The sequence below is a fragment of the Filicampus tigris genome, chromosome 3 (genome assembly GCF_054856515.1).
Source record: "Filicampus tigris isolate MCC_2025a chromosome 3, RoL_Ftig_1.0, whole genome shotgun sequence".
NCBI classification, from domain to species: Eukaryota; Metazoa; Chordata; class Actinopteri; order Syngnathiformes; family Syngnathidae; genus Filicampus; species Filicampus tigris.
This window is the reverse complement of record NC_141219.1, coordinates 18955485-18967413: the sequence shown is the minus strand read 5'-3', so window position 1 is coordinate 18967413 and position 11929 is coordinate 18955485. Positions and strand designations below refer to the sequence as shown.

The following is an 11929-nucleotide window of genomic DNA, read 5'->3' as shown; positions in this document are numbered from 1 at the left end:
AAGTAAAGCACTCATAAAAAAATATATATATGAAATACATATGTATATATATATATATATACATACATACATATATATATTTATATATATATACATACATATATATATATACATATATATATATATATATATATGGAGGCTTTAGAAAAAAATTGTGATCTTTAGTTCTTCCATATTAAATCTAGTGCAAAGAATACAGTCTACTCTATACTATTACTATTAGTACTATCTTTGTAAAATAAGACATAATTTCAGTTCACTTTCAGACAAGGTAAACTTAATACCAACAAACCACGTATGAGCTTGAATTTCTGTATCATTAGCCTAACAGCATTATTGCCTTAGTCATTTTTGAATGGAGAAGAAAGATTTCAAACAACTGCCCCAATTCAACATTTTCAGATTATGACAACCTGGATGACTGAAAATCTACACAAAGAAAAAAATGTGTAGCAAGCACATTTGTATTTTTTATTGATGGTGATGTTAAGTTAAAATGACTTAGGCAATTAGTCTATTTGGGGCTGACTGTATTATGTTCAGAACTCAAGGCACTCATGGAAAAACAAAATCAAGTTTCGCATCATAATTGCATAACTCAACATTTGCTAATTTCACCAAAATAACATTACAGATGCTTTTATTCTTGATATATTTGTACACTGTACATAGTCTTTCACTTAGTAAACGCTACATTACACAGCTATTTCATAAATGTACAACATTTTTGGGGGAAAACAAAAATATATATCTTGCAAGACGCTATGTATGAGTAATACAGAGTTCATTCCAGACACTGTTGGCACAGAAAAGGAGTCCTTCAATTATCAAATCTCTTTACTCTATACAAACAAGTTCATGAAAGATGACCCGGTGGGACCGCAGGCGACCTTGAAATAGGCTTTGTAAGGGGAGGGGCACATTTTCTGCTGTGAAAATTGCATAGCAAGAAACCATGACAACAAAATCAGGTGGTGGGCAATAAAAGCAAGTTTGCTCCCATTATGTATGGCTGCAGAGGAGTGGCAGGGGATCAAAGACATTTTCTCCCAAGATGCTGACAGGGATTGGACAACGGTTGAGGATGAGCTGGTTGGAGCTATTTACATAAAGGCTGTCATTGTGCAGGAAGTTGGGACCAAACATCTCTTGAGGAACTAGAGCACAAACCAACACACTGAAGGTGTTCTTGTATCTTCCATCTGGGATAGAATCTCTATTTCATGCAAGAAGGATCCTTTTTCTGCATTGAAGGTACAAAGGTATTTCACATAAAAAGGTCTGTATACAATTCCCAAGAAAAAGCTGCAATGTTAGCGGCCTTTGTCTTCTTTTGTAGGTTCCACAGTTCAACTCTCCCGTCTCTGTCACATACATACTTATAAAGCATACCTCTACATTTGCTTTCAGCTCTGCATTATGACATTGGAATCAGAGTGGACAAGAGAGCAAGCAACTTGACTGGTTTTACAAAATAATACTGTTTTTCTCTGATAAAATATATTAACAGTTTTGAACCCCACACCCCCTTTAAATACAGCCATAGTCACCAGTTCACTCCAACAATCAAAATATCAAGCTTTTGATAAAACGTAGCACAAGAAGTTCATTGACAATAATATGGAAAAACTTGGTTCATAAAAGAAAGCATGTTTGAAACATGACCACATTATTGAGGAGAAAAACAACAGATTTCAAAAGGCTCATTGCACTTAAATAAAATGTATGGCAAACGTAACAGTATCTTTAACATATGCCTAAGTATGTCATCTGTTAAGAGTCTGTTCCTGCATATAAAAGGTTCACTGAAATGGTGCAACCAGTGGGAAGCTGGTTTGGTTTAAATGCCGACACCTTTAATGAGCGATGCCTCCAGGGTGATGTTGAACTCCTGCAGAGTCTGAAGGACTCGAATCAGAGAGTTGACCAGCGTGCGGTCCTTGATCAGAGCGACATCCTCGTACATCTGTGCCGTGATTGGACAGTCTGCAAGAAGGGCGATCCAGTGATGTAGCAAATGGTCCCTGAGAGAAACACAACACAAGGAGCAGAATCAATGCAAATTATCCTTGAAGTTTATTTTAAACAATGAAAGCATGAAATATCGTTTTAATACTCACTCAAGACAAACTCCTGACATTGGCCATCAAATTGGTGACAAAATTGAGCTTGAGCTCTTTTTTTAGTTTGCAAGTTACCGGTAAATATTTGGACATCAAATTCTACTTTTTCAGCGACCATTGAAGAAAGACAAAAGGTTGGTTGTATTGTGAGTAAAACCATCAGTGGGTTTCTCAAAGTTATCCCATAATAACAAATGTTCAATGGGATTATGAAAATAGAATATACATGATCCAAATGACTCTTTTTTAAATCAAATAACTTGTGGAAAATAAAAAAATAAATAAAAAATGGATTTAGAATCATTTAATAGCTCAGCTTTTGGTGGATCATGTTTCAAGAGATCAACTTTTAGTGGATCATGTTTTCAAAGGAATGCCTGAACATCTATAACACATTTTGTTATTGTGTAACTCCGATAAAGGTGTGCTGTTAATAAGATTAAATGAAGACAATGAACAAGTCATGAAATACTACACAAAATCCAAAATTAACATGAATTTAATGTCCCTAAACCTTTGCGCTGTTTATTTCTTCAGAAAAAAAAAAGGGGAAAAAATCATCCAGTATTTTTACCATTATTATATTAAGTGAGATCTTGACCATTTGGTAAGGGCTCATAACTTTAAAACTATTAAGTAGGAAATACGAAATGCCAATTAACATTTGTATTGGTTGTTCAAGGGCAAAGTGAGGGTTTAACGCCAACTTCCAGAAGAAAGATAAACATTAGTCATTGAAATTTTTGGGGTTGTTTACTACAAACAGATGTTTCCCGCCTACCTTGCACCGAGACAAATGAGCATCTGGAACTTTCCGTCCTTGCCGATATTTCTCGACGTGTTGTTGATGGCGCGCATGAAGCGGCAGAAGTGGCGCACTCGGCTTTGCCAGTTCTCATCCGGATTCACCTCCCGTTGCTCGGCGCTTTCAAAGTACACTTGTGCCTTTTCTGTTTCATAAACACAAGATTGAAAATAATAGATAGCATGGAGAATAGAGCAAACATGTTATTTAAAGAAGATAGTGGCTCTTACCCAAGAAGTCCCAGATGAAGACATTTTTAAAGAGTCGAGGTGATTTAAAACCGTGCTGGAAAACCTGCTCCAGAGCCCAGACAAGGCCAAACTCACCACAGAGGAGAAGAGTCAAACTGCCTCTCTGTAAATAGCAGAAACAACAAATAGGAGTTCAATTTCCCTCCAAGTCAATGTTAACAAGAACATTCCATTCAATAAAATATTTGTAGACCGTAGCCCCAAAACACAATTTCTAGCCGGGCTGCATTGTGTACCATGTATTCTATATGTTGGATTATCATACTTAAGATTTCAAGAAGAACCATACACATGACTATGTACGTATACAGACTAAACGAGTAATAGTACACGATTTTTATTACCTACAAATGATCTCGCTTACCCCTAGCATCGGGATTTGCACCAATTTGATCAAAAAAGTACTTTGGACGGGTATGCAACCTGTAATCTACACTGTGCTGTTGGCCCACCGCACACAGAGCGACGCAGCCGAACGCAACCGAAGTGGATCATGCAGAGAATAGCTCTGGCCGCGTTTCGGGTTTTGGGGCTCCACATACAGTATACTCTACTGTATTATTTTTGATTGAACCACAAAAACATGGTGCGACTGTCAAGGAAGAAGCGGATTGCCACAAAGGACGTAAACGGGTGGTAATAAAGGGGAGAGTGTGGATATTTTGAGAGGCTAGTGACAACGATCGATCTCCCTATTCACCGACTGCACCTGTCCGTGCATTTCGGCGACAAACACCCTCCTTGCTATGCTTTCTGGCCACAAATGCACACCGTTGTTGTTGTGGGGGGGACCAGGATATGTCCAAACACGGTAATTTTTTTTTCACAAATCAGTATTATTGGTATGTCCCCACATCATCTGTTACTTTTATGCATTAACAACCTATTTAATGTGTGCTGTAATATATGAACTCCCTGTCCTAGAAGTGTCGTAAACAACTCTGCCTTTTCCTCATTCTGCATTCTGTGTGGCATTATTGTCGGCATTGAAAGTCCTGATGTTTTTCAGACAATAACAAGTGATAATAGTTAGGTGAGTGACATCGGATAGGTGGGATACTTCAGTACAGAAAAAAACTCTGTCAGCCATGAAGGTAAATGCCTACAAATTCATTTTCCACCTATTATACTTATGCTTAGTCAGCTCATTCACTCATGGATCTATATGCTTTGAAAAAAGTAGTTGTAACTACACACTCGTTTGCTTTTATGAAGGATTAAAGGCTTTTTTGTCTGGTCAGGGGTCGGTGTGAGCGCAGACTTTGATGTGGATGGCAGGCGGTGGTGACATGCCCTACCATTATAATCAATGACAGGGTCAAAAAAGGTGCAGGTTTTCTTATCACATTAAAACTCGTTCACTGCCAGACATTTTCAGACCATCTTTTCCCTGATGTTTGAAAAAAAATAAATAAATAAATAAATATATATATATATATATATATATATATATATATATATATATATATATATATATATATATATATATATATATATATATATATATATATATATATAAAGTACGTCCCTGGGATTGAATGGCACGACTGTGAAAAGACAAATAAATTTGTCTTTGGCAGTGAATGAGCGAAATTAGCCATTTCACATGACTTTGGGGTGGTGTTGTATTAACGTTAGTAGGCGATGGTATGAAAGAGCAATACAAGGTATAACACCAACTTAAACAATGCAGTCTTTTCCTGAAAATGAGTGATTTTGGAGATGCGAGCATTCGGCCCGACAGCGACAATATGAAATTACACCCAAATCCACAGCCACCTTTCAATTCACTGGAACTGAAATGATCTTCTTTGGTGCTGAATACCACAGACTCCAAAACATGAAGACTACTAGGCATCATTCTAGGTCAGACAATTCGAGTGAGATTTAAAACAGCTGTATCATTTAAACTTTAATATGTTTTTAACAGTCCGAAAGAGACCACACAGCGGCTCGGGGATTGCCAGAGAAGGATGCTGCTTCTCAACCTGAGTGATGAATAATAGAATGACATGATGGTGGCTTGTCTAGACTACTGTCTCCCACCTCCTTTTCCGGTTTGTGGAAGTGCTTCACGATGCCGTTGATGGCTTCTCCCACTCCCTCCTGGATCTGACCTGTGTTTAACTCTGCCAGAAGAGAAAGAAGACAGGGCTGGTAAGTGAAGTAACACAGAGGGGAAAAATACTTAGCTTTCTTATCAGAGCGATGAAATGTAACAATTATAATTCTATTTCATCCCTACCGACCGTCATGAAAGCACTGAATGTTCCCTCTAGGCATGCGCAGTTCAAGTACGCATCACATAAAAGTCACCCAAAAGGCCACTGGATAACCCGGGACGGGAATAAATTCCACAGAAAGCAGAGGTTCGCTTCCTACAGAATGTTTACGCATGAGGATTGTGAGTGACAGAACGCTCTGGGGTCATTCGGGATTCATAAAGCAGTAGTTACATTTGTAACTTTCATTCTACCTCTTTTTTAGTCCAGATTATATGACAAAACATGTTACGATTTCAAAAACAGGGATAACTGCCATAATTCCAAGGGGTGACATGGACGATGCATCAGTCAAAATCTTTCAACGGTCTCCTCAGTTTCATCCCTGAAATCGGACGGGGCGGCATGTTGCCACATGTTGACCAATTTAATCTCTTACATGTAACCGCTGACAACTTCACTGAGCTTTCCTATCTTCAAATCATGTGCCCGGAGAATGCGTTTTGAATTTCCACTCCTAAAATGACGCGCACACTGTGAGTTTGTTGCCTCGCGGGGTGAAGAATATCAAATCGGTTAGATATTTAAGGCCTCGTGAGACAGAAAACTCACAGGAAAACTCACTTGTTCATGTCAGATTATACAAGCATGTAAAAAAAAAGAAAACCGATGACTTGATTGAGATTTGGCAACGTTGTGCGCAGCCGTTTCTTACTTGGTTTGCTATTTGGTGAGATGGTCACAAATCTCCTCATCATCCCCGGCGATTGCTGCATTGGCGGCGTGCGACACATCCTTTCGTCGTTCTCCGTGCTGGGCGTCATCAGCTCCCCGACGAGGATCCTCTCCAGGCTGCCGTCATCCACGCCCTTGCCCAGCCAGCGGCCGCACGGAAATCTGCCCGGCAAACAAGCTTGTTTGTCTTGTGCTTTTGGTCAAAGCAATATTGAGGTGAATTAAAAAGATGAGTTTACTTGTATGTGTGTCCTGTGATCTCATTCCGGACCATAACGCATTCCACCAACCACTTGGCGTAGAGACCCGTGTTGTCGTGACCCATCTGCACTGTGGTCAACTTACCCAAGTTCTGGCACTGGAAGAGAAGGAACAGGTTCTCGTCAAACTTTGGGTCCACACATCAGGAGAACATAGTAGTCAAAAATTGTACTCAAGTAACCGTCCAGTTACTTTAGAATAGTATGACTCAAGTAAAAGTAAACGTTAGCCCTTTAAATAAGTACTTGAGTAGGAGTAGTTCATGGAAAAAAAACAAACTACTCAAGTTCTGAGTAAATGGTGAGTAACCTCTGATTTATTGTTTTTCAATTTAGAGCACGAACGTCAGACAAAATATAACATATTACTGTACAAATTTAACTATCGCCCATTTTAAAACAGTATTAAATAAAATCTGGCTAAAATCATAGAAAGTAAGGCAAATTCAGCCACAGGAAATGGACGGCAATGACAGCACTTGCGGCAGAGGTCTCTCAAATACCCAAAACAAATAGATCGCTTAAGTAATCAAGCAAAAATAAATAGATACAAATAAGGTAGCAAGCTCAGGGTAACGGAATACAAGTGCTGTTTCTTCTTTCTAATACTCTAGTCAAAGTCAAAAGTATTTCATATAGTATAACTGCTCTAACAAGTACATTTCATCCATAAAGGTACTCCAGTAAATATAACAGAGTAAATGTAGCGTGCTGCTACCAACCTCTGGTCAGCACACAGGAAACCCAGTTTCAAAGCATTATTGAAAGCATATGGAATTGATTCTAACTTATTCATAAGACTAAAAAGTGCTTTATTTTATCCTACATCTAACAGATGTCAAATGTCCGATTTAAAAATGAAAGCACTTAGTCTAAAATTAAAGCGTTGAAAATGTATTTCCAAAAATTTGTGTCAGAACATAAAACTCAAATATGAGACAAACCTCAAATGTGATCTCCTGAGTGTTCCTGGGGACCTGCAGGACGCCCGTCTCGGCCAGTTCACCTGACACGCACACCCAAGGGTTGGCTGTAAACATGGAGCCGCCCAGCTTCTTGCTGGGAACCACCATCACGTGATAGGGGATCACTGGGAGGCAAAGGAGACCAATGTCAAGTTGATTCAACACCAAACCGAAGAGTTTACTAGGTGAACTCACTGATGGTGGTGAAGACATTGGTGAAACAGAAGTAGTCCACTGCGTTGAATGACAGGAGATGGTAGAGAAACTGCTCTTTCTCATCGTCACAGCGCAGGAAGGCGTATCGCTTGTATAGTTTTCTAAAATGAAGGTGGATTGAAAGAAAAAAGAAAAAAAATTCAGAGCACGACAGGCTTCCATTTAGGTATGTAGCGTATATCACAAAAGGTGTGGAAAATCTCTTGCAAATTTCCATGGGAAGTTATGATGGAGAATTTTGGAAGGATGTAAAATTTCCATTGGAATTAATGGAAATTAAATGGGATTGAACTGATTAGTCAACTCGTCGACCTTGCTACTCTGCATTGATATTTAATTTCAACGAATTAATTACTAATTAATCACGATTTTTTGGAATCTTGTCTTACAATCGGCCAGGTTACAGAGGACTTTCGACTCTCCCGTCGGACTCACACTAAATGGCAATTTTTTGTGTAATGGCATTTTGTGTAAATTGCAATTTAAGGTTTTTTTTAAATGTGTTTATAAGTCTGCTTGTCGAAATAAAGTAAAGACATACTGTTCTTTACATGAAGCCGGTCCGTCGCACCGAAAATTCGCCACCTTTCTTGTGGCGGAAGCTCGCACAAACTTAAATCACCAAATGACGGCGCATGATTCAAGACACTCCTAAATTGGGGCCCATCTACTTACTATAAGTCAAGGTACCACTGTACTTGCATGGAATCTAGTTATCTAGTTGTTTTAGTCAGGATTAGATACAGTAGAGACTACATTTAGGTTCCTTTTCAAGAGCCAAACTTTAATTTTGTAAATTGCTACTTTATTCCTGCTAACTCCCATGGAAAGTTTCCAACTTTGAAAATTCACGGAAAATTGCAACCACTAGTATCACATATATATCCCAGTTGATTTATCAAAGTTTACTTGGAGTAAATTGGTAATAAAAAAAAAAAACTGTTGTTGCATGGAAAGCACAAAAGTGAGGTCAGAAAGGCAGACAGAAACCCAACTGACCTAGTTCACAACCCATCCTATCTATTATGAAGTGATGTGGATTTGAATTATTTATGTAACGGCAGACTATAGTGCGATGTTTTGCCGTTGCAGAGAGTTCATTTATTATAAATGAGTGGATCACATCTTCGTTTCTTGTGAGAAAGACATTCTTCCGCAAACATGAAGTAGATTGATCTTTCAGTAGCGGGAAAAGAGCAATATTTAGGTTGTGTTGGACAGAGGGCCCATGGTGGTGTTGTTCTGCTCACTTTGTAAGCTCCAGATCGGAGAGCAGCTGCTTCAGGTGTCTGGAGAGCAACTTCTTCTCCATGGAGAGGCGAACCCAAGCTCTGGCCTTGCCCACGTCGGTCTTGATCTCACTTATATTTTGAATGTGTCTGGGAGAAAATAACGGGTCATGTCATAAAAAAAGCCTTGTACAAAAGCAGAAAGACAAATATTAGTCTCATGTCTAATATCACCGTGAAAGCATTACAGCGAACCCAGGCATTGTGATTCAGCAGTCGCTAATTTTACTCATTTTTGGGGTGGGGGGGAGCTATCGCCCGTTATTCACTTTTCGTGCGCTCACGCCAAAGTAAGAAAAGAATTACGATGGAGTCATCTTTGTGCCGAGGAACTATGTTGACATGAGAAGTTTCATTTGGACAAAAGTATGACTTTGGTGCCAACTTGGTGTCAAGGAACAATGTTTTTTACTCAATTGGGGTGCTCCACTTGCACGAAAAGTAGTGTTTGACACCATCATGTGGAAACGTAACGTGAGTTGGGGAGCATCTTTAAGACCAAAGTACTATAGTTCTTTGTCACCATTTTGTCACTATCTTGTGGCATGTCGGTCCCAAGGAAGTACGTTGAAGTGAGTGGAGGTGTTTCATTTTGACAAACGTATTACTTTGGCACCATATTGGCGCAAAGGAATTACGGTATGCTGTAGTGAATTGGCGAGCTTCATTTGGATAAAAGTTTTGCTTTGTTTTGTCTTGCGGCATCTTGACGACGCCACGCAGCTACTGTACGTCGAAAGTGAGTTGAGACGTTTCGTTTCGATACAAGTAGTGCTTTGCCGCCATTTTGTGGCGTTGACAAACCTTTTTGAGGGTGCATCACTTCCGGATTTTTGCTATTTGCGGCAGACAGAGCTCAGTCGCTAACCCCTGCGAATAGCATGGGAAGACTATACTACAAAATAGGCACGGTGATTCATTGAACACTCAATTGAAAATGTGGCACATCCACCATATTTACATTATTGTAGACCGAAAGAGATCTATGTATTGGTTGAGGATTTGGGATTGTGGTGAAATCCCTTTGAAGCCTTTTAAGTACTTCTGATTAAACAATGACTCCTCTGTTGTGGGACAGTACCAGTCGACATTTGTGTGTGTCATTGCTGCAAGCCACTATCTTGACTGCAATGTCCAGACACATTCCCTTCCACTCCACCTGTGCCATAAGCTTGTCTGCACTCTGCCTTCCACAGCTCCCCCACCCCCTCCCATGTCTCAATCCTTTACATCCAGCGAGTAACCCACTTTCTCTGCACGGCATCTCCATGACAACAGAAGTAACATTTATGCGATGGCCAAACGTTACAGTGACCTATTGCCTTGTTATGAGAGTGCACCGTTAGGATATTTATTTGTAAAACGATCAATCTTTTGAACATAAACGTCAAATCCACGTTATGACAAAGAGATGAATTATTCAAATTTAGGAAGGGAATTGTGACGATTGTTTTTGTATTGGGAGTCAGAGTATGTGAATAGTCTCGGCGTCGACATTGACTTGGGGGTGTAGGGGGTGTGTCTTACTTACGAGAAGCTCAGTGCTGTGAGTGTATGTGTGTGTGTGTGTGACCTGACTTAACCCAGCGGGCGTGTGTGGTAATTAGGCTGGAAGTAATGTACTGATACACTCATACACACGCACACACAAGCACACACACTTTCATACAACACAAACAAAGTATCATCCAACTCACACACAGATACACACAAGCATGGATAGACAACAAACAGTTGATTGATCTGTTAAAGAGGGAAGTCAACCCAAAAATCTCCTTTACAAGAATAAAGGCCCACTGGTCGAAACATGGCATTCTGATAAATACTGCGTTTGTGGAATATGAGTTGCAATATTAATCAGAATGCCTCGTTTAGACTAGTGGAGGAGCATAGAACTATTATTATTATTATTATTGTAAAGAATTTTGGGGGGTTGACTTCCACTTTAAAGTTCAATTTCACAGTGGTCAATTTAACAACAGCTTTAAACACCTTCTAACGATATTGAAATGAATAGAAATGCTATGTCCCATTCTCCACACACACAAAAAAAAAAAATCGGAATCGTTTTTGTTGTGCGTATTTAATAAAGGGTAATCGGACTGTATTATATAAAAACATAATATATTTAAAAAAAAGACTGTTTTTGCTAAGCGTAATTACTGTATGTTGGACCAGCTGAAAGTAACGCCAACTGTAGTGTTGTTTGTGTGCCTTTCAGGGCGTGGCTTAGTGAGTGACGTCAGAAACTTGCCCGGTTAGTCTGCATCAAGGCACTACTGTGTTGCCAAGGTCAGACCTCACAGAGCTCAAGTCAGAAACACTTTAATTACACTTGGATACAAAAATGAGCCGTATCGTTTTTTTTCTAAACTCTTTTTCCCATCACCTCATGTCCTGGATCAGGGACACTTTAAGTGGGGGCATGGAAGATCCACCACCATCCGATTTCCTTCTTTCAGTGTCGTGAATAAAACCTGGGACAGAAACATTCTCCAGGTTATGTTTTCAGTCTTACTTGTTTTCATGCAAAGTCAATGTCAGGATTTTCCCTACCTGGAGGTCCCAAACCACCCGGGGTTGCAATTTTCTTTTCTTTGCTTTCCTGGTAATGCAGCAGGTGGGACCACAGAGCGGATTTACCCTAAAAATAGAAAACGGGGGTTTGGGTTGTGGGAGGGAGGGAGGGGGGGGGGTTCAATATTCTGAGTTATTCACCTGCCGGGGCTGAGTTGAGTGCTGACCTGCCCGTTAAAAAGTACCGTGTTGTTTTGCTGACCTGTTTAACCTGCAGCCCGTGGCTCCAGATCCTCTCCAGCAAGTCACACAGACTGGCAATCAGAGTGTTCTCTTCCACACCAGTGATGCTGACCTCGACATGACCCAACTCCACTGCCTCTCGACCCATCTTCTCAACAAGCATTCGTTTGGTCTGCAGGGCAAAGGCACAGGTTACGGCCAATGACGGGACTTTATTTTTTGACAACATTTTACTTTTACTCCCGACATCTGAAAACAATTCACATAAGTACAGAGTGTGAGTACTTTTGCCACCTGTGCTTG

At 39.8% G+C, this 11929-nt stretch overlaps 1 protein-coding gene across 3 annotated transcripts in view; it reads right to left on the bottom strand.

The window, feature by feature from the left end:
- Positions 1-623: 623 nt before the first annotated feature.
- dennd5a (DENN/MADD domain containing 5A) overlaps positions 624-11929 on the bottom strand; it is a 36966-nt gene continuing 25660 nt past the window's right edge. For all 3 annotated transcript variants that reach the window (XM_086025363.1, XM_086025365.1, XM_086025364.1), the window contains 12 exons: positions 11646-11798; positions 11423-11510; positions 11256-11343; positions 8828-8956; positions 7557-7678; positions 7341-7486; positions 6376-6494; positions 6117-6298; positions 5226-5308; positions 3159-3282; positions 2905-3073; positions 624-2024 (listed from right to left, as the gene is read on the bottom strand). In XM_086025363.1, the coding sequence (XP_085881489.1) occupies positions 1841-2024; positions 2905-3073; positions 3159-3282; positions 5226-5308; positions 6117-6298; positions 6376-6494; positions 7341-7486; positions 7557-7678; positions 8828-8956; positions 11256-11343; positions 11423-11510; positions 11646-11798 (1587 nt within the window). In that variant the 3' untranslated portion in view covers positions 624-1840. The remainder of the gene's footprint in view (positions 2025-2904; positions 3074-3158; positions 3283-5225; positions 5309-6116; positions 6299-6375; positions 6495-7340; positions 7487-7556; positions 7679-8827; positions 8957-11255; positions 11344-11422; positions 11511-11645; positions 11799-11929) is intronic.